Source organism: Montipora foliosa, chromosome 9 (assembly GCF_036669935.1).
Source record: "Montipora foliosa isolate CH-2021 chromosome 9, ASM3666993v2, whole genome shotgun sequence".
NCBI lineage: Eukaryota > Metazoa > Cnidaria > Anthozoa > Scleractinia > Acroporidae > Montipora > Montipora foliosa.
In genome coordinates this window covers 7,071,691-7,081,690 of record NC_090877.1, presented here as the reverse complement: position 1 = coordinate 7,081,690, position 10,000 = coordinate 7,071,691, and the positions used below count along the sequence as shown (strand labels likewise).

The 10,000-nt window shown below is 44.0% G+C and overlaps 2 protein-coding genes across 2 annotated transcripts in view; one reads left to right on the top strand and one right to left on the bottom strand.

Annotated features, from left to right (window-relative positions):
• The window catches only part of LOC137970325 (FAD-dependent oxidoreductase domain-containing protein 2-like), a 29,784-nt gene extending 29,692 nt beyond the window's left edge, over window positions 1-92 (bottom strand). Inside the window, exon 1 of the mRNA XM_068816850.1 lies at window positions 1-92. This exon is cut by the window's left edge and continues 211 nt beyond it. The gene's annotated coding sequence lies outside the window, so the exon portion shown is untranslated.
• A 54-nt stretch (window positions 93-146) lies between these two features.
• Window positions 147-2,897, top strand: LOC137970326 (uncharacterized). The gene is made up of 3 exons (XM_068816851.1): window positions 147-219; window positions 877-1,149; window positions 2,254-2,897. Exons 2-3 carry the CDS (start codon window positions 916-918, stop codon window positions 2,761-2,763), a joined length of 744 nt encoding a protein of 247 aa, XP_068672952.1. The 5' UTR covers window positions 147-219; window positions 877-915; the 3' UTR covers window positions 2,764-2,897.
• Window positions 2,898-10,000: the final 7,103 nt, after the last annotated feature.

Genomic DNA, 10,000 nt, shown 5'->3' with positions numbered 1-10,000 from the left:
TAAGAAATCTGAACAAGAAATCTCAGCAAGGTAGTTCATGTTTTCATCCGGTTCCTCTTTAGAACTTTCGACGATGGCAATCACGATTGGTTGTTGAGGCAACAATAGGTTATTGGGTCACACAACGATCACGCCAAACAGTTTATCGCGTTCGGAGGAAAACTCTCTCACGTCTAAACAAAGACCGGTTAAAACCTGGCCTGGGGCATTTGTCATAAGGTACAAGTAGTCAGTACGAATTAAAATCAATATTGGAAAAACATGAATTTGTTTCCATCTGCATTGGAGACAGATATAGATTCCCACACATCACAACTTTTGTGCGGTTTGAGTTATTTTTATTTACTCCGTATATCTATGAAAGTATTAGCCTTTAAAATGCATTACCATCGGACTTGTCAACTCCAACGAAAGTCAAAGAGGTTTCAAAACGAAAAGAAGACATCATCATCTCTTTCCCAAATGTCGAAACACGGAATTACCTTTTGACGTGACTCATCAGTCATCTACAAGGAAGTACGCACCTTAGATGTCTTTCACGAGTGTTGCAGTTTTTTTCTGCGCTCACAAAAATAGAGCCTAAAAATTTGAAATTTGCTATCTATCATGGGAACAGACAACATTTTCACAAAATCTTCACGTTTCTTCTTAAAATACAAGTGACGGGATAACGGAGTGCAAATGGCGTGACGCGATTATACTCAAGTACTTTTAAATAGAATGGAGAAATTTTTTTTCCTTGGTGTGGTGGTGTGAGGGGGCGGCGAGAGAACGAAGTTGAATTTGGGAGCGAACGCGAACTGACCACTATTCATACTTCATTAATATTCATTAGCCCTCGTGCGTATTATATAAGCATGAGTTAATTATTCATAGTTGTCAGTTTTGCCTAACTTTGGTTGGAACCGTGTCAAGATGACCGAACCGGAGCGTCCGTCTGACGTGAACGTCCCGTCGAGCGCTCAGCGAGTTTTGCAACCCCTTCAAGGTTCTGTTCTGCAAACCACTCCGCCGTCTTCGTCTTTATCTCAGGCTGGTGCCGGGACAACATCGGGAACAACTGCGAGCGGCGAAAATGTGCTCCAGAGTTCTTCACTGGGAAACGCCGCGGGGACGAATGTGCCGGATAATTCGGCGGCGAGCCTTGAGGTATATGTCCGCTGCAATGTTTTCCTTTTAGTTTCGTATTTTATAGCTGGGGTTCGTCGGTATTTTTTTTTTCTTTTTTTGGTTGCATCACGTGGCATTTTCTTGTTTATGTTTCCTTCCGGTTTCTCGGGAGCCGGTCTTAATTTTCGTGCTTCGAGCACGTGATTGTTAACTTATTCCTTTGGACTCGCCGCGGTTCGGTTCCTCAAATGTTGGGGGATAGGTTGTTGTTTTATATTGTGTTTTTTTTTCTGCTGTTGCTCTCGTTTATTCGTATGTATTAGGGTTTGCAATATTTGGGAGCTGTTTCTTATTTTTTGTTCGGGACGGGGAAAATTAGCTATGCCATTGACACCCTTTTTTCTTACTTGTCCCTTGGGAAGGGCGCGGGGCGTGTGGTCTCGGCCAGGGTTTGTTTCTGTTCTGAGCCACGAGGTGGCGTCAAAGGGAATAATAACGGAGAATTATTAAAAAAAATGGTTAGGAGCGATTGTGCAGCATGTCTGCTCTGAGCCACGAGGTGGCGTAATAAAGGAAAAAGCGGTCGAGGACCGATTGGGCAGCGTGTTTGCTCTGAGCCACGAGGTGGCGTGAAAAAAAAAAAAAAAAAAAGGAAGGAAAATGGTCGAGGACCGATTGAGCAGTGTGTCTGCTTTGAGCCACGAGGTGGCATGGAAAAAAAAAAAAAAAAAAAGGGAAGAAAATGGTCGAGGACCATTTGAGCAGTGGGTATGCTCTGAGCCACGAGGTGGCGCGATAGAAAGTAATAAAAAAAAAACAACAAAAGAAAACGGTCGAGGACCGATGAACAGGGCGTCTGGTCTGTTCGCGGAAATAGAAGGCGTTAGATCCATTTCAACCAGACCTCGTGGAGGAGAGGAGGTTATTTCGCTAGGTCACTTGGTGGCGTGTGCTATATTTTACCGGTTGTGAGAACTGATGCGAAGGTTCGTTGTAATTTTATGTTGGGAATTTTGCATCTGGGTATGAAATAATAAATTTAAAGGAAGAGGATATGTGATTTCGAAGGATACAGTCTCAGTGTAAAGTAGGGACTGGCTTAAGGATATCAAGGAGTTATATGGCGTTTTCTCCTTTTGTTAGGTTCCGAACACAACGGTCAGTTCACTCAAGAAGGAGTTGGATGAGTGGAAGAAGAAAATCGATTCATCGGCAATCGAGTGCGCGCTGTCTACTCTCCAAATGGTGATCTCGCGCCCAGCTGCTCTTTTTGATCCATATGCGGCGATCGCCGCCCTGGATGAAGTGGTTAATGTCACCAAGGAAAGAAAGGATGAAAGAGCTTTACGATTTGAAGTAGTGCTGAGGCAGTGCCGTCCTTTATTAGGCAACCCGTGCCTTCAACAGGTGTTAATAAAGTTGGTGGCGTCTAAGGATGAGGCCGAGGTGGCAAAGGTTATTTCCAAGGCAACTAAGCCGCACGCGGCAGTAAGTCAACCTTCGTTCACTGGACGGACGCGTAGGCCTCCAGCTCCATACCAAAGGCGTGGCTCCAATTACAGCCCCAGGCCGCCATCGGCGAGAAAGTGCTGGGTGTGTGGAAAGGCGGGTCATATTTCGCGCTCTTGCCCAGATAAAACGTTAAGATTGTGAAATCATTGGAAGTTTTCCTGTTCTGGAATGGAAATCGGGATTGTCTTGATATTTGTATTGACAATAATAAAGTGTAAAGACACTATTAAATATGTGATGTTTTATTTTTTTCCTTTAGTCTGTGGTCTCGAGGTTGGGAGAATGACCCCACAAGCGTTTTGCCTTTAGGCATGCCCTTGAGCCCGATTACTCGGGCTACGGTGGTCATTTCCTCCGAACTCGGATTTGCAGTCTCCATTTAAGTACGTCCTTTTGATTCTCTTTTTTTTTTTTTTTTGGTGTTTTGGTTCTAGCCTAAGTCAAAACGTCTCAAGGGAGATACGATGACCTTTATGCCGTTAGAGGCGGAGGAAAGAAGCAAGCATGGCAAAATCCGATGGTTGTCTTGGGAGGGTAATCCGAGTTCGGAGAAAATGACTTCAGAAGACGCTTGTTTAACCCATGTTCAAGGCATTGTTGCGGGGGAAACTCCCATCTTACGGGATCTGTTGTTTCGTGATCCGGACTCCTTTCGTTCGGGTCAACTTCGTACTCGAATTGAACTCTGGGAAAAAATTTTGGCCGGGTACGAACCTGCGAAGGATGTCTTGGAATGGTTGGAGCATGGGGTGGATGTCAAGAAGTTCATGAAGCCTTTTAAGGGAGCTTTTATGGGCATAAAGTATGAGAGTGCGGAACCCCCTACTATGATTTTCAAGAATCACTACTCCTGCAAACAGTTTTCGAAGTTTGTTACGGAAACAATTTTACAGCGTATTGAAACAGGGGCGATCCGTGTTTGGGGTAAAGTGGCTGAAGTGCCGCCGCCCCATCTCGTCCTTCCTATGACGATTGAACCGCAAAAGCCAAGGTTATGCATTGATGCCCGGTTTTTAAATTTGTGGATGGCAGACACTCCCTTTTCACTGGAAACGCTGGTTGGGGTGCCTCGCTTCGTGTATCCCAACTCCTACATGAGTAAGATTGATGACAAGTCTGGTTATGACCATATTTTGCTTTCTACTAGTTCTCAGCAGTTTTTTGGTATTGAGTGGCTGGGGTGGTGGCTCGTTGGAGTTACGCTTCCTTTTGGTTGGAAAAACTCTCAGTTTGTTTACCAGACTGTGGGTTTGGGTCCGACAAATTTTTTCAGGGGTTTGGGGGTCGCATGTTCTCTGTATATTGATGACCGTTTGAATGGGGAACTGTTTGCTGTGAAGGGGTTTTGGTCACGCCCATTGTCGGAGAGGACGTCGGAATACAGCTATCAATCTGCGGTGGCGGCTTTGTATATAGTCTGTTTGGTTCTTGTAAACCTCGGTTATTTTTTGGGCCTCTCCAAATGTGTTCTTGGGCCTGTAACTAGGATTGGTTATTTAGGCATGATAGTGGATTCTGTAGCCCAGGCCTTTTGCATTCCTGAAGATAAGAAGATGAAGTTTGCTCAGCTACGCGAGCAGATACTTTTGCGTGAATCTACTATCCACTTGAAGTCTTTGCAGAGGCTAATGGGGAAGTGCAATTCATTCTCCTTGGCTTTCCCAGCGACTAAATTTTACATCAGAGAAATGGCGGCGTCAATCTCGCAGGCTTCCGGAGGTGGTGAGGTGAATTTCTCTCCGAATCTGACAGAGGAAATTATGTTTTGGAGGTTCCTTGATAGTTGGGAAAAGGCGATTCGGTGGAGGAGTGAACGGCACGTAGCTATCTCCTTGACGTCAGATTCTTCGTCCTTCCGTTGGGGAGTTGGAATTCACCTTCCTTCCGGGACAATTTCTGTTGGTGACTACTGGGAAGAAACTGTTCGAAATGAGCATATTAATGTGAAGGAGATGTGGGCCGTCCTCAAGGGATTACAGTCACTTCCTGAAAGCGTTTCTGATTGCAGGATTGATGCTCAGGTAGACAGCATGGTTGTTCTCCACGCTTGGTCCGGCCGTGGGCCACGCTCTAGGAAGTTAACTCAGATCTCGCAATTGATTTTCCAGTTCTTGGTGGATAGGAACATGTCCCTAGAAATGTCTTTTGTTCCTTCTCACTTGAACGAGGCAGATTGGTTTTCCAGAAGATTGTCTCGCTCCGATGCCATGCTTTCTCCGAGGTCTTGGGAAATCGTCCAGCGTAGTTTTGGTGGAATTAATGGCCATGATCTTGATTTGATGTCGTTGGATTCCAACGTTCAACGTGACTGGAGTGGAAACCCGTTAAAGCACTTTACGCCCTACCCTACGCCAGGATCATCGGGTGTTAATGTTTTTAACCAAGACCTCTCTGTGTGTGATAGTGACCGCGTCAACGCCTACGTTTTCCCGCCATTTGCATTGATTGGTCCTCTTTTGCGTTTCCTCATATCGGTAGATGCGGTTGTTACGGTGGTGGTACCATTGATGTCCCCATTACCCGGGTGGTGGCCGTTGTTAAATGCGGTGTCCAGCAACAATGTTTTGGTGGCCGAGAAGGGATCACTGGATGCGCTTCTTCTTCCGTCGAAGGATGGATTTAGACCTGGATCCTCTCCATATAGCCTCTGGGCATTTAGGATGGGAAAGAGCATGTCGTAACAACTTAACAGGAGGAACTATTTTCTCTTTTTTTTTTTTTTTCCTCTTTCAGTCTTTGCCGTTGGTACCCAGACTTTTTCAGCCATCGGTGTCATGTCCGGCTTGTTCCAAGCCCAACGACTTTGATTTCCGTTATTGCCAGAGATGTGGTTACCAGCGTCAGACGAGATCATATAAAACTTTGAAGAGCCTCAAGGCCCCTGTCGATTTGTGTTCTATAAGGGAGCGGAAGAAAGTTTTGGTTGCTAAGCAGCAGGCTACTCCTTATCAAAAACAGAGAAGTGCTTTAGAGATGGAGTTTTTGCAGTTCCTGGAAACCACCTCTAAGAGGGACATTTGTGCGGCTATACCAGACGACGTAGTAGACTTTTTGATCTGGAAAGATAATTTTGGCAAAACAGTGGTACACATGGTTGCTTGCCCGTTCTTTGGCGAGAACAGGGTTTCTTCTTGTGTTTGCCCTAAGCGTTTAGCATATGGCTCCGTTGACTCGATTATTGGAAAACTGAGGGCTATGTTTAATAAGTATGGGAGATCAGCAACAGATAGTCTTTTTCCGGGGATTGCCAACCCTGCAGCTTCACCATTGGTTAAGTCCTATTTATCAGCCGTCAGGGAGGAACAGCTCGGTGCAAGAGTCGTGCAGAAACAGGCTGAACCTTTTTTTTTGTAGGATTTGGTGCTTTTATCGTCAGAAATAACCAAGCGCTTGAACTCACATGTTCGCTCTTCGGTGCAGTTATTTGTTTTGGCAAGGGATCAGGCCTTTTTTAAGGTACAATTTTTTAGTGGTGACAGAGCTGGAGATCTTGGTCGAGTGAAAACAAAGGGGATTCTTTATTTCCCGGGAAAGAAGGCTCTACTCTTTAACCATACATTAACTAAGTCCCTCCGAGACGGAACCTCGAACGTTTTTGCCCTCAAGCGTCATCCAGATTCTACTATTTGCCCAGTTACCGCAGTGGAAGTTTACATTGCTGTATGCGACCTGTTAAAAATTTCTATCCGACAAGGATATTTGTTTAGACCCCTCAACCCATCTGGTGAAATTTTGCCGGCACCTTTTGAGTCGGCTACCGCTCAGGCACGGCTCTCGACGTATGTTCGCCGGATTCCAGCTTTTGTTAATCGGAACGTTACCTTACATGGTCTAAGGAGTGGTTGTGCAATTTCGTTGGCTATTTCCGGGGCGAAGCTTGATACGATCATGGATCACGTGGGATGGAAGTCCTCGTCGACAGCACGTCATTACATTAAGTTGAATCAGGTTCTTGGCCTTGGTGGAGCAGCGGATACCATGTCTTCGTTGGAGGTGGATTTAACAAAAGTTTACAAGCAGTATAATGACCTGCAAGGTTTTACCTTTGCTTTCTAAACATTAGGCTTACTTTCTTTCTGATATGGTGTGAATGTATACGCTGAATGCATGTTTCAAGGTGTAAAGCTTGACTATGTCTGATTTTCTCAAACTTGAGCGTTGTTACAGTTTGGTTTTCTTGTTTTTGTTAGAGATAACTTTAGTGAATATTTACTGGAATGTTTTCTTCAGCTTGAATGTGCTATTTCGGTTTTCACTAATTCGTTTGGGGGTGTCCTGTCCAGTTAGCTCTGTAGAAATAATTTTAAATGTGTTGGCATCTTTTATAGTCGTGCTCGCATATTGGTGAGGGTTGGAAATTAGGGTGATTTTCGTTAAGGATGGGTAAGGTTGGGCATTTATTTTGGTTGTGGGGATAAGCCAGCGAATTCCTCGGCGATAGTGAGGCGCAGTCTGGGGTGACTTTCCCATAACTAAATGCTAATGAGTATGCAGGAGGGATAATGAACTATTCATACTTCATCAATATTCATTAGCCCTCGTGCGTATTATATAAGCATGAGTTAATTATTCATAGTTGTCAGTTTTGCCTAACTTTGGTTGGAATCGACCCACCCACCCACCCCTGGCCCTCTGCTTACTCTATTAGCACTCTTCATGTTTTCCCCAGCGAGCTTGCTCGTCTGGGGTGACTTTCCCATAACTAAATGCTAATGAGTATGCAGGAGGGATAATGAACTATTTTTGCAGACATCAGCGAGACAGTAAAGTGTTTCTCAGGACTGTACAAAGGACTGTTCAAAGGTCAAAATAAGCCGAATGTTATGATTTTAGTATTGAGGAAACGCGGAATTTATTGTTTCAGAGGTCAAAAGAGATGTGTACTGTCTAATTTCAAAGACAGGAAATGGCAGACATTTTACTTAGCAGGTAAGAAAAGGTGGAAAAGTTAGTTTTTAATTTTGACCCTGAAAACGCGCCATATACATGGGGACTACATAGTCGTGTCGCCTTCGTGCAGTTCGCTGACAGCGGAAGTCGTTTTGCTAACGTGTTTGGTTCATCTACATCCACATCTACATGTTCCAGCACTCGGCAAAGTCCCTTTTTGGCTTATGGCTGTTTCTGCTTAGGTGGCCTCGTACGCCGTAAGCCTTTTTAGAGACATCACTCCCAAGCCGGCCACTTCTGCTGGAGATAACTGATCTCTCTCACCCGTTGGGGCCTGGGTTGCGGCTGACGCAGTTGGCACACTGCTGGTTGTCGAGGTAACACATCCGGGCAGTCACGCTTGCCCAGGCCTGCCCCGCCACTGAGCCAAATACCACTATCAGGGTATGGAATTTCTTCTTCATCTTCCACTTGCCCCACATAAAAGACCATATCACTTGTTTTGCAATGCGGCGCTCTCGTAGCATCTGTTTGCAACGGGTCGATGTTGGAGTCTACCGAAAGAATTTCCGACAGCTGAATTTCCTGAGGAAGCAAGACGAAAAACCGGTAGATAAGAAAAGGAAGGAAACGCGTGCGCAACATGCTGGCGATCGTACTTTACTTAATAATTCTTGCCTAATGGTGGAAACGACACCCGTCATGTGAGAAACAAGTGAAAGTGACCGTCAAGATTTTTCAATATGCCTTACGTGACAGGCAGCCGCTCAAGGTTTTAGAATTATAAAATGACAGGTCATACGGTATTTTTTTCCAATGAAAAAACACAAAATCGATCCCAGCTACGCCAGCTAACGCACGCGTCCAATTTATTTTCATTTATTGTATGCCAACCGTTTTAAAATTGAGTGCTCAGATTTTGAACATTAGTTTTGAAACCTCTTTATCAGTCCTATTTAAACACGCAAGTCATTTAATTATTCGAAAACCTTATCCGGCTGCCAGCTATTTGAAAGCTTCGAATTTTTTGAAACAGAGAAAATATCGAGAATGCAAACAATACAATACAATACAATACAAATTTTATTACTGAGCACTCCCGAAGGGGGCTTTTCAGTACAAAAAGTAAGATAACAATGATGTTATCTTAATACATCACGAATGTTACACGGAACTGCTCGAGTTTCTAAATGGTACTTAGGCCAAATGCGCAATGTTCATATTCTTCACTCATTCATCCATGATTTGTAGCTTTAGTTTTAACAAAACTAAGCGATGCTCGATTTAAGTGCCACAAAATAGAACCGGAAAGGGGCTTAACCACGAAATCTAGCACTAAGCTTACAACACCAAAGAAGTAATTTTCCACACAACTTGAGAAAGTATTGTACAAGTTACGCTAAAAACTAGCACAAATACGCCTCGATATTTGAACTGTTAGTCAGCAATATGGTTCAGTGATTGTTTGAATTTGTACTGTAAACAAACTCATGCGTATTGATTATTTCGCCGCCTCATTTTTTCTTGCTTTTCGTGCCTAAAAAGAGCGGTTTTCAGTACACTTAGTACACTCTAAGCAACTGGGCCCAGTTGTTCGAAAGCCGATTAACTTAATCCAGGATTAGCGTAAACTTTTGTTTCATTTTTTCAACTTTTTGATGAAAGTTTCTTTTGCTTGTTTTTGTTTTTCAAGATTGACTTCTTCTGTTGTAAAGTTGTGCTGATTATCAGCGTTGAACAGCATTTGGGAGTAGAGAAATAAACTCCTTGGTTAATTTTTAAGCTGGGATTAGCGTTAATCGGCTTTCGAACAACCGGGCGCAGCATTTGGTTCTGCGTTACTACACCTGGTCACCGGCTAGAAGTCTCGCGCCATTTGTTTTTCTTCCAATCAGAAGCAAACCCAATCTGTGACTTGCATGCTCCCGTTTTCCTGCGTTTTGCGCCGGCTGCATGCGTTTTTGCTGAGCGCGTTTTTATTGGTTTCTTTCACTATCTTCATTTCTTGCGATTGACCAAGGTAATAAGCTCGACTCTCGGTTTCACGGTACTTAATTTAAAACCCGCTTTGAATAGTTATTTTTTAAACAAGCCATACCTTGTAATACTTGTTATTTGTTGCATCCTTGAAAAGAGTCAAACACTTTGTGTCCAGTCGCCAATAATGTCTCCTCCCCTGAAAGACACAAAAAAATCAAAACTTTGGCTTGTTTAAACGCGCACCGGTGGCTGTTGGTTGAGCATCGGGCTGTCATGCGGGAGGTCGCGGGTTCGAACCCCGGCCGGATCAACACTCAGGATCTTAAAATAACTGAGGAGAAAGTGCTGCCTTTGTAATTTTTAAATCTGCAAATGGTTAGACTTTCAAGTCTTCTCGGATAAGGACTATAAACCGTAGGCCCGTCTCACAAATGTCTTCTATGTTCTGATCATAAGTTCTCTGTGGGACGTTAAAGAACCCAAACACTATTCGAGAAGAGTACGGGAT

Bases quoted from the DNA above. Each gene is read 5' to 3' on its own strand.
- LOC137970326 (XM_068816851.1), top strand. From the start codon at position 916: ATGACCGAACCGGAGCGTCCGTCTGACGTGAACGTCCCGTCGAGCGCT. The intron at 1,150-2,253 runs GTATATGTCCGC...TCCTTTTGTTAG, and splicing joins ATTCGGCGGCGAGCCTTGAG to GTTCCGAACACAACGGTCAG.